The 12,465-nt window shown below is 43.9% G+C and overlaps 1 protein-coding gene across 1 annotated transcript in view; it reads right to left on the bottom strand.

The window, feature by feature from the left end:
* Positions 1-2,497: 2,497 nt before the first annotated feature.
* LOC110069790 (inverted formin 2) overlaps positions 2,498-12,465 on the bottom strand; it is a 29,093-nt gene continuing 19,125 nt past the window's right edge. The window contains exons 12-14 of the mRNA XM_020777343.3: positions 9,867-10,643; positions 7,295-7,372; positions 2,498-3,999 (exon numbers count right to left, since the gene is read on the bottom strand). Coding sequence (XP_020633002.3) covers positions 7,296-7,372; positions 9,867-10,643 — 854 coding nt within the window. The 3' untranslated portion in view covers positions 2,498-3,999; position 7,295. The remainder of the gene's footprint in view (positions 4,000-7,294; positions 7,373-9,866; positions 10,644-12,465) is intronic.

The raw sequence follows: 12,465 nt of genomic DNA, 5'->3' as shown, positions 1-12,465 counted from the left end.
TTATGCAGTCATCAAGGCTGGTTGGAAGCAACTTGCCAAAACATGACATACATAAAATGTTTCATCTCTCAGTCATCAATTTGTCCGATTATACTGTTACTAAGCTCAGCTTATAAAAGTGATGTAAGAATATTTGCACATTATCTGAGTAAGTATATATAATATGGCAGCCTATATACAAATTCCAACAGAAATTATACACATTGACAGAAATAACTCAAGTTATTATAAGAGTACAGCAATATTAACACCCACATGATTTAATTCCATTAATGCTATAGCCTGCATAGCGTTCTTTGAGTTCAGGCAGAGAAAAGTAAATCAAAACAAAAACACAATTTGACATATCCAGAAATTTATCACTAAAAAAAGATGTAATGGAAGGCTGTAGCATGAATTAAATAACTGGGCAGCAGCTGTTCTTGAAAAGATATGCTAAATTGAGGATAGGGACATTGAACTGGAGGAAAACCACCAAGTAACTCATGGTCTACTCGAAGTCAGGGCACCACCACGAGAAAGACCTTGACCAAGTGTACCTGCAAAAAAGACTGAGTGGGCAAACATGAGAACCGGCAATTTGGATGCTGTTCTGTGCTGTCAAGTTGGAATCCCAAGTAGGAAGTGATCCTAATAAGGCTTACAAGGTAAGTGGGATATTTAAGGAATGGTTTTTACCAGTTCTACACAGTGAATTTCCGTGGCTGAATGGGGATTTGAACCCAGGCTTCCTGGATACTTGGTATCAGTTAAGACGTTGATAGAGAAATTGGGAAATCCGTGAAATTTACTACATGCTCTTTGACCATCTCTAACAGCTTCAGAGACCACCTTGCAGGATTCTTCCGAGGACAAGGGGTGGGAAAACCCCACTGTAAGTTTACGATGGGGTAATATATAAACTCTTTATCCTTCTTTCAGTACTTCAACCTGCCTTTAAGGATATAATCCTTCTTTGTGGAATAAATATGGGGCAGACATTCTGAAAATGCCTAATGGCTTTTAGTTAGCCTATGCTGAGGCATTTTGGCTGAAATCCTGTTGCTTAGTGTAGTAAGTAGTACTAAAATTGGTCTACTGAATCAGTGGGCATTTGGTGAGTCAACTCCTCTGGACTTCCATGGATTCAAATGGTTCTTCTCTAGTTGTAACTTACTATGCTGTGCTATGTTAGTTACGTGCCGTCAAGTCAGAAGCAACTTATAGCAACCCTAACAAGAAGATAGGAATGGTTTTACCAGTTCTACTTCCCCCATGAGTTTTCATGGCCAAGTGGGGATTTTAACTTTGTTCTCCAGAGTCCTAGTCTGTCACTCTATCTACTACCCCACACTAGGCACCTCTACTATGCTATATTTATTTATTTATTTAATTTATATGCCGCCCACACTACCCAAAGGTCTCTGGGCGGCTTACAGCATTTAAAATACAATAAAGATATGTAACAATTAAAATACAATTAAAACATATATGAAATTGCCATTAGGACCCACAGCTAATATTATTTCAGTTAAAAGTCTTCTGGAACAGGAAGGTTTTTGACCTGGCGCCGAAATGTCATCAGCGTTGGTGCCAGACGAATCTCAGTCGGGAGGGCATTCCATAGTCTGGGGGCAGCTGCCGAAAAGGCCCTTTGTCTACAAGCCGTCCCTCTTACCTCCTTAAGGGACGGCTCTTTCAAAAGGGCCCCCTGGCTAGATCTTAACTGCCGGGTAGGTTCATATGGAAGGAGGCGGTCCTTCAGGTATCCAGGGCCCAAGCCGTTTAGGGCTTTATATGTCAAAACAAGCACTTTGAATTGGGCCCGGGCAGCAACTGGTAGCCAATGTAACTGATACAGAATCAGCTTGATATGTTCCCTGGCGGCTGCACCACTCACCAACCGCGCCGCTCGATTCTGGACCAGTTGCAGTCGCCGGACCGTCTTCAAAGGCAGCCCCACGTAAGCTGAAACCAGAATAGGCCCATTTGAATTAATGGAAGTAAAGGATGAGTTGACTTACCAACTCCCCATTGATTGAAAGGGTCAGCTCTAGGTAAAGGTAAAGGTTCCCCTTGACAATTTTTGTCCAGTTGTGTCCGACTCTAGGGGGCGGTGCTCATCCCCGTTTCCAAGCCAGAGAGCCAGCATTTTGTCCGAAGACAATCTTCCATGGTCACATGGCCAGTGTGACTTAGACACGGAACACTGTTACCTTCCCACCGAGGTGGTCCCTATTTATCTACTTGCATTTGCATGTTTTCGAACCACTAGGTTGGCGGGAGCTGGGACAAAGCAACGGGAGCTCACTCCGTCGCATGGATTCGATCTTACGACTGCTTGGTCTTCTGACCCTGCAGCACAGGCTTTTGCGGTTTAGCCCACAGCGCCACTACGTCCCTCTAGTGCTACTTAAAAAAATTCAGCCACTGTTGAAATTATTCTAGGTACAACTTTTTGTCAAGAAACACCAGGGCTAGAACTGAGTCCCTGTGGAGCTACTCTCCATGACAAACAATGGGTGTATTTATCATCATACTGGTGATGAATTATTGTCAGTTTTGCGACTGGTCCCACTCACCCTGGTAGGGGTGAAATGCATTTCCTATATTTCTGACTTCTGCTTGTCTCTGGTTTCCTTCCTTGACTACCTATCCAGCACTGCTGGTTGCAGCTTATTTTCAAGCACCACACAGCATGACTAGATCTGGCAAATCCATTACATACTCTGGTCCCTAGATGGCACTGAATTTAGCTATACTGTATCTACCATTTCCCCTAAAATAAAACCTAACCTAAAAATAAACCCTAAGTATGATTTTTCAGGATGCTCGTAATATAAGCCCTACTCCAAAAATAAGCCCTAGTTAAGTGAAACCCTGCCCTCCATCATTGTGTAGCAACCAGATGAAGATGACATGACTGTATTTGAATAAATGTAGACTGTTCTACATGAAAAAAATAAAACATGCCCTGAAAATAAGCCTTAATGCGTTTTTGGAGCAAAAATTAATATAAGACCCTGTCTTATTTAGGGGGAAACATGGTAGATGAGGTGAGGAGGATTTCCTTTGTTATTATCACTAAAATGTTATGACTATGATCTGTTTAAGAGAAGGGATTGGCTAAATATTTTATAATACCTTATTTGAAGACCAGTGGCATGGCAATCTTCTACCAAAAAGAATCCTCTATTTTGAAAGAATGCACAGTTTTACCAGGACAAAGAACCATAAAAAAGAGGGTGCTGGCCTTAAAGTTACTCGTCAATACTTAACACTTAAACAACAGACTAAGCAACTTAGGTCAGCTGGTCAGCCTTCCTTGGCCCCTTTATGGCCTTTTTCTTTCTATTTAAATTACAGTAATCATCTCTAAATTTGCAGGTATCCACATTAATTAGCATTTGCCATGGTTATGCAAAATGATGTCCTCTTGTCTCTTTTTCTGTTGACAAACTGCATATTTTTGGGTATCTTTGCAAGAACAGTTATGCACTGATAATCCAGCTAAGCATCGGCATGTCTTATAGCACAGTCACATTATTAAAACAAGTTTCTGACTTGGTCCCACTCAGGTTTCAATGGTCAGTAGTTGTTAATGTACCCAGGAGAAGGAGAACCTCCAATCAGAAGTCACCACTGCCGCTTAACATTTTCCCCCAGCATGGAGTTCCAGAGGTACCAATGAAGCCATGCTTCCATCAGCTTTTGCAGAAGGTTGGTCCTTGATTACTTAAATGTTTCATCCAAAGCAAGATTGACCAAAGATTCACCTCTGTGGTTTTGAAACCAACAGGAGATTTGTATAGAATCGGAACGTTGCATAAGGCACATATCAAAAGTGCTTTGATGTCTGGACATCTTTTACAATTTGGGTGCTATCTAATAAATACTCAAAGCCACCCTGCTGACACACAAGGCAAGCTCCCCTACATTACCATGGCTATCTTCCGTAACAGATGCTGACCGTTGAAGTACATGCATCAGTTTGTTAATTTTTCTGTCTTGTTGCCCCACCTGCAGAAGAAAACAGAGAGCAAGTTCCTTAGTCTCCCATTTTGAAGTCAACAGTTTGCTTAAGTTGTGCGCTACATGTGAACTCTGTTGAGGGCTTCTAACATTATGCTCTTGGGTCATTGTCTGGGGCCACAGCAGAGAAGTATAGAATTACATAAACCAACCAAAGTAAATGTGGCAAAGAAATGTAGGTAGATTTCATCTTGATGTCTGTTTACGACAGATAGGTGCTTGGTGTGCCTGACAGCTTGGTAAGAAGCTGTTAGTGTGCACCCCAGGTGCCATGTGGACATTTTCACACACACACCAGGGCTGGCTGGGCCACTTACCTATTGTCGCATGTCACCAGGGTCCTTCTGCTCCAGCGGTGCACCAATTTGGGCAGAAGCCCAGCTGGCATATCCCTGCGTCCTCCAGCAGTTGACCACTCCACTGAGGAGGCAAGACAGGGATTCTCCCTGGGCAGCTGCCCAGTGGCTGGCTGCCTGAGGAGGCAGGGAAGGGTGCATCGCTGGAGCAGAAGGATCCCAGTGACCCATGATGATAGGTAAGTGGCCTAGCCAGCCTGGGGTGTGGGTGCATGAAGTGCCCATCTGGGATAGGAATAGATAGTCTTAGGGCCTGCCTCCCAATAAACCAGGAGAACCTTTGAATGGTGTTTATACAGCTACCTTGTGATTAAGATGGTCATTACGGAATTGCTTGGGGAAAAAAAGCTTTACTTGGTTTTTTTAAATTGTTGCTCTAAATCCCATGTGCTGGCCAGCCACTGGTGACACTGAATTCTAGTGAACCTCAGCTGCTGTGGCTACTGTACCCTCTAAGGTCAGTTGTCCAAGCCTGGCTGCCAAAGTCTCTGCCATGGGATGCCCAGATATCCAAACCTGGAGAGCTGACCACAGAAAGCACCATGGCTAGAGCAACTCACAAAGCCCCCCCCCCCCGGTGTCTCTTGTGTTCCCTGGTCTCGGCAGGTGGAGGGAGAGTGTTTCTAGGGGCTGTGGGATGGCTGAAACCTCCCTCTAGTGTTGACTACTAATCTATATAAGGGGTGGGTAGCCTCAGCAGGGCCAAGGACCACTTTTTTTCAGAACTGTGGAAAACTGAAGGGCTGGGGGAGGAACAGGGCCAGCTAGACAGATATGCATATTTATATTTGGTTTTTTAATGTTTTGCAAAAGTCACTACAGAGGGTTTTTTATTAACTGCAATAAGAATTTGACTTTAAAAAACCTGGGAAAACCTCCCTTATGCCTTCTAGTCACGAGATTTATTAACATTTATTATTTTTTTGGGGGGGGGTGAGTGGGTGGGCCTCCCCAGACATGTCGAGAGATACTCAATACATGGCAAAATTTCCCTAGATGGCACAATGAGACTTTCTGTGTAAAAAAAGATTTTTCTCCAGAACGTCTTAAAAAAATTGGGGGGATGGGGGCCCTTGGGGGACTGATGCCCCCCTAAGAATGCCCCTGGGGTCCCTGTGTGGCCCACATGCTGTATTTTGTCCACCCCTTATGTAGACATTTTGTAGACAGATTTTCTGCAAGGGGTCAGCATTTGTGAAGAGGAAAATTCCAACTGAAGTCTAGCTTAACAAAGGCGAACCAGGGATCCTAATCTACAGTGACCTTTGGAGAGACGCTCTGTAGTGTTTTCACTACGGATAACACAGTGTAAGAAATGGAAGTGAGGAGAAAGTCTTGATAAAACAAACACACTGGTAATACAATAATTAGAAATAACATTGTCATTTGATTAGGTTATGGCTGCTTGCGAACAGAAGGCAAAAGTGAAAGAGTAGCTACGCAACCACAGAGATGGCCATCTTCTTGTCTCAACATGAAAACCTCAAAGGAGGTCGTATAGGTCAGTCGAAGAGGACTTCCTGGGACAGGTGCATTGGACCACAACCAGATAATAGGAAATGAGGGCTGGAATCCTGTTGCCTCCTACAATCACAGAAGGGCAACTGCCCAAGCGGCAGTAGTGGTTGCCTGGGGTGTCTGTCAAGCACTTACATTTATCCCCTGGTTGCACCACTGGATGTGCATCCAGTTGTGCAACAGGTAGTCTGGGGAAAGGAAGAAAGGCTTGCTTGATTGCCCTTATGCGCACAGTAGACCCCAACAGGATTCTGGCCAAAGTTATTCATTAGGTGATGGCTCCAGCTAAGCAAAGAAGGGTTTGATGATCTGGCCCATCAGAGAGATCCCTGCCTATTCAGTGAAGTTACTTGATGATGCTTTCTATCAGGTGCTCTCATTTTCAGTGAGGCAGACGGCAACTCGGAAGGGTGCATTTTCAGGTGCACTAGAACTGCACCTATTCTGGAATGGAAGAAGGCACAAGGGACAATGTCATACAGCAGAGTCCAACAGGGGTTGGGAAAGGATAAGTCATCATGGTGGGTAGGGAAAAAAGTGTTTGCATGCTAGGGCATTCCTGGGGAAGCACTTTCTCAGCTGTTTTCTTTTCTTTTGTAACCTCTTCCTTCCATGGTTCTTGATGGGAGGGAAATAAACCAAGCCAGCTCTAAGACTTGCACTGTTTTCCCTTGGGGAAATTGTGTTGGGACCAGTCCTGTAAACTCATAGTCTCTCCTGATCTGTTCTGGGTACCCAGCTCTCCCTCACACCACTTTGTACTATCAGGTTCAGTGATCTAAGAGTCAATACGCTAAGGGTAAATATCTTTCCATCCTTGAGATTGGCAGGTTCTTGGACGCCATCTCAGGGATTATAGGACTATGACCATAATATGCTACAAGGATATATAAACACTATAGATTGGACCCAGGAAGCTGGAGCAATCACTTGGTTGCGTTCAGCCATGAAGCACCATGGAGAACTTTGGGCAGTCTAATCCCATTAACTCCAAGAAGATGAGCATCACTGAAATTGCATTTTTACAAGATTCTAAAGAACAGAGCACAGGAATTGTACAAAGATGATTGCTGTTATTTCAACAGATTTGACAACATTAAACAAATTTAACAAAAGACAAGCGTTTTCCTGCAAGGAAATGATGATTGGCTGACACAGAAGACTTAAATCTTGGACCCAATTGTGAGTAACAAAGAGTCTTGCTTATGACTCTGGTAGCTGTAGAAATTGAACCCAGCCAGCAAAATCTCTCCCCCCCCGCAAAAGAATCATAAAATAGCACATATAATTAGCTACAAGAGGCAGAAGCACAGCTTCATATGGTGATGATCAACAGCATCTTTAGGTGTAGGTAAGTCCCAACATGATGGTTAGTTGACACAGAGAAGCACCCTTGATGATTTACATACCTCACTGTATCTCACAACCTCTTTTTGTTTTATTATCTCCAGTATCAACCATCGCTTTTAAATCAGTGTCAACCACTGCTTTCAAATAAAAGAGAAGACACTGAATGTAGGCAGACAATATTAGCAAAATCAACTGTAAGAACATGGTTGAATGGGGAATGTTTCTTAATCAAGTAATAAGTCATCTTAGTTGATTAATCACAAAGGTTCCAGTTGATTAATCAATTAACTGATTATATTTGCATAGGAATAAAAAAGTTATGAGACAAAAGTTAAACTTTCTCTTTCTAGTAAGGATGGTGTCGTTGTCATAGATGTTGAACAGACCCTAAGAGGTTGTTCTACTGATACATCTTTCATCAGGAGGACTTGATTTCAATGCAGGCCTCTCTACACCCCCAACAGACTGTGTTACATCTCTTTTGGCACCAGCCCCATAGCTATTTTTGGAACAATAAAAGCTCCTACACCACTGCAATTTATGCAACCAATTCAAGGTATAATTTGGCTTTACAGATTAGTAAGAGGGGGAAAAAAGCCAGATTTACGGATGCAGTTGCTGTGGGAGGATAATGAAGTCAACCACATATGAATATGATGACTCTGTTATTTTGTACTCAAGATTATATTTGCAGGGCAAATCGGTATTTTATTTTTCATATTGCACTTTCCAAGGACGTAGAAATTAAATTCAGGTGTTTGAGTTTTTTTTTAAAACCATGTTTAGATTCACACTGAAAGCCTGTCCTTTATCTCAAAATGTAGATTGGCTGTGGACAAGAATATTTAATTTTAACAGAGCACTTTAGCAAAATATAGTAAAGTATGTTGCAAGTTCTGCATACTGATCAGCGATGCGAAAAAGCTTTGTGGCTGATCTTTGCGTGGGATAACCATACTCAGTGCAGCAAGTGTTATAAAAAAAGGTTCTGTGATTTTTTTGGTTTGTTTCAGATGCACAATACTTCTATAAATAATTTAAAGCACTAAATAAATGTTTAAAGGAATGTTGGGGAGCTCAACATGATTTGCATATCATGTTTAATGTGCATGTTAACGACTTCCTTCTCCACCGCTGACAGTGACACATGCTAACCCAGAGCGCAGTCCAGGAAAAATTAAGTGCTTGCAAATGTCATGGTTTTCAGTGAATCTATCCTTAGCTTTCCTATTCAAATCAGTGATACGCATGCTTTGACAGTGCATTTAAACATCTTTACAAGTCCTAATTGTTAAGCTGTTTAGTCCATGAAAATACATTCCTGTTACAAACTGACGTCTAAAATTGATCACCTCCCACTTTTGGTGACAGCATGTAAATTCAGAGAACAGTCTCCTATACTTTATGTCCCTTGGACCATCCTTTATCCATTTATTAACTATTTACAGTGGTACCACATTCAAGCATCAAGTGATGCTGCCTTGAAGAATTTCATAGAACGTAACGGGGCCTCTGCATGACCCAAGCCTTGCCCTGCAGAGGTCCAGCCCAAGTTGGAGGCAAATTTACAATGGTGCCTCGCTTTATGATTGCCCCGCATTACGACAAAACCACATTACGATGATCTTTTTGCGATTGCAATTGGGATTGCAAAACGATGGTCTGAATGGAGTTTTTTCACTTTGCGATGATCGGTTCCATGCTTCGGGAATCGATTCTTCACAAAATGACGATTTTCCTCCAGCTGATCGGCGGTTTCAAAATGGCCACCGGCTAAATAAAATGGCTCCCCGCTGTTTTCTGGGACGGATTCCTTGCTGCACAGGCACCGAAAATGGCCGCCCTATGGAGGATCTTCGCTGGACTGTGAGTTTCCAGCCCATTGGAACACATTAAACGGGTTTTAATGTGTTTCAATGGGCTTTTTATTTTCGCATTGTGACGTTTTCGTTCTACAGTGATTTCGCTGGAACGAATTAACGTCGTAATGCGAGGCACCACTGTATTCAGAAACAAAGCCTCACTAACTTCAGTGGGGCTTCATTGCAAGTCACCAGGCAGTATATTCAAATGCAAAGTTATGCTGGATATCATCATCATAATCATTTTTGGAACTGCAGAGCTGGAAGAGACCTTATGGGTGTCATCATGTACAGCTCCTGTCAGGCAGGCTCAGTGGGGAATCGAACTCCCAACCTCTGGCTCCACAGCTAGGTGCCTAAAACCACTTTGAAATGGGGAGAAGACTTTTGTGCCAGCACAATTTTTTTCTCCTGCCTGAATGCTCATCTGCTGGCACAGCTGGATCTGCTGTTACTGGCTGACATCAGCCAGTGGAGCAGCAAAAAAGGAAACAAAGGGGGGGGCAGAGGAAGGACTGGATCTGACCTAACTCAGGGAGGAACTGAGTTAGGTCAGATCCAAACCCTGTCAGTCCGGACTCGTTGCTGCTACACCAGCCTTAAGGCCAGGGTCAGAGTAGTCCCAACAACCTTAAGGTTTGGGTTCAGCACAGCCTTAGCTGTCTTAGGGCCAGCTCATGTCTGTTCAAAGCCTGAGAACCAAGTCACACTGGGGGGAGTCCCTTTGGCTCAACTTTAATCTACAACAACGGCAATGAAAATAGCTTACCTGAATGGCTCTTGCTGTGCCTTTTTTTCTTCCGGCGCTTGGCTGAGCCTCTTTGGCTGTCCTTTTCGGCAAGGGCTTGTTCCGGAGGTACCGTCGCGGAAGACAACGAATCCGTCACTGGCTCTTCTGAGAAGGACTTCTCCTGAGAGACATCCAGCAAGGAGTCTACGGACGGTTGATCCTGCTCTTTTGTCGCCTCCGTTTGCGCCACAACCTGAGGGACGGTCGCCTCAGGTGTCGGTAGCCCTTTGGTTTCTCCAGACATTTCCTCTATCCCACTGTCATTTCTGCTTACCTGGTTATCTGTATTTAGGCTGTTCTGGGAACAAACCCGTTCTGATCTGTTGACTGCGTCTCCTGATCCGACAATACCAGCATCAGTTTTCAAGCTGGCTGAGCTACCTCCATCACCACTCCCAAACTTTACAGAAGAGGTTGAGAGGGACAACACTAAATCATTACAATTCACATCCTGGATGCTATGGGCAACAGTTTTGCCTTGTAGGTTTGTTCCACTTTGGGGTTCTTTGGTTTCCTCCAAAGCCAATGAAAGTAAGAAGTTCTGCTCCGTGTCCGGTGGGGCTGGAGAACACCTGCCCTTTTCAGTGCCACCACAGGAACTGTGAGAAGCTGGCGAGTCAACCACAGAGTTTCCCTTATTACTCGCTGTAGCAGCTTCTGAAACGTCTGTTTTCCCTAGTTGCTCCTTCACACCATTTTGTACGATCACACCCCTCTCCTCCTTGGACAAATCTTTCATAGCCTGAACGGTCTGGCCTGAAAAGTGACAAAATGCACAAAAGTTAGCCTCGGTTCTACTTTGGCCATTTGTTTGAATGACGAAGGAAAAGGTCCTGCTTGGCAAATCCTCACAAACGGATTGAGTTTCTGCTGCCTCGCCTCTAGCCTCTTCCTGTCCTCCACCCCAAGGCAGTATTTGGGGAGAAAAATGGAATTTGTCTTGTGGTATGCCACACACCTGTGTTTTTATCATCCAATAATGAAATAATAGGGACATGGTAGCCCTGTGGGTTAAACCACAGAAGCCTTTCTGTGCTGCAAGATCAGAAGACCAACAGTCATAAGATCAAATCCATGTGACAGAGCGAGCTCCTGTTGCTTGTCTCAGCTCCTGCCAACCTAGCAGTTCGAAAGCATGCAATGCGAGGAGATAAATAGGTACCACCATGGTGGGAAGGTAACAGCATTCTGTGTCTAGTCATGCTGGCCACATGACCACAGAAACTGTCTATGGACAAAACACTGGCTCTATGGCTTGGAAATGGGGATGAGCACCGCCTCCTAGAGTCAGACATGACTGGACTAAATGTCAAGGGGAACCTTTACCTTAATGAGATGTTACATACTGCACATGCAAAGAATAACCACACAGATGATGCATGTCTCACTGGCAAGCAAATAAAGGCTGTTTGTTATTTATTAGTAAGTGTGAGTGTGTAGGTCAGGGGCTACTGAGATAATGATGAGCATTTCCTCCCCTGCCACTTATTCTCCTCGAAAATTATTCCCCTCCACTTTGGTTACCATGATGCTACCATGAACATGTTCATCTCACTGGTTTCAGATGCTAAAAACGGTTGGATCTGATTAATACACAGATGGGACACCACTAGATTCAGAGATGCTGCGTTGGGGATAGCTTATTTGTCAATTAATATGCCAGGATCAAGTCCTAGAATCTTAAGAAAGCATCTAGAAAAGAATATTTCCTGAAAACTTGAAGACGTGCTGCCAGGTGGCAATAATGGAAGCAATAGTCTGGATCAGAATAAGTCAGCTTCCTAATTCCTAATTAACAACAGGAAAAAACTTCTTGGTAGCACCAAGGAGAGCTTTATTCCTTTCGTTAACCATACCTAGGCAGGACCAAGGAAGTAATTTTCAGTAGAATGGTGACTTGGAAGAAAAGAATGAAGCCCTCTTGGTGCACTCTGTTCCTGGTGAAAATCCTCCTCCTGCACTTATTGCCAAATAAATAAAAAATCTCTGCTGTGATTAGTAGCAATGCATTTAGCGTCAGAAGCAGTTAAGTCCAAAATCAGACAATGCCAGAAGATGGCGGTGGTGCTGAAGTTATAGGACTGTATTACTTCCAACCAGAGATGAGTACAAACCGTTTTCCCCCAGTTCGTGTCTGTTCATAAACAGACAGCACAGGTGCTGCTGCTCCCCTCGTCTGCCTCCTCAGCCAATCCAGCCACTTACCGGCCCAGCTTGCTTGCTTTTCCCACCTCTTCAGTTGATCTCCCAATCACGGGCAAGAGCACAGACTTCTCTGCCCTGCCCCTTTGTCTGAGTGGCAGATCAGCCAAGAGGGCGGGGCAGAGAAGCCTGAGCTCTTGCCGGGACCGGGAGATCAGTCGAGGAGGTGCAGGAAGCTAGCACTTGAGTGGCTGATCGAGCCAGAGAAGGTGGGGGAGGGGAACTAGGATGATCTGGGATGAATCAATTTGTGCCCATCTCTTCTTCAGACCATAAGTGGGGCTGAGATAATGGAATGTCCTTCCATACAAACAAAAGGAAACAAACAAATAAAATATCTGGACACAGGAAACTAATATGTCAGGAAGGACAGTCC

The sequence above is a fragment of the Pogona vitticeps genome, chromosome 1, assembly GCF_051106095.1.
Source record: "Pogona vitticeps strain Pit_001003342236 chromosome 1, PviZW2.1, whole genome shotgun sequence".
Taxonomy (NCBI): Eukaryota; Metazoa; Chordata; class Lepidosauria; order Squamata; family Agamidae; genus Pogona; species Pogona vitticeps.
Note: the sequence above shows the minus strand (reverse complement) of the source record. Positions and strands in the feature narration are given on the sequence as shown.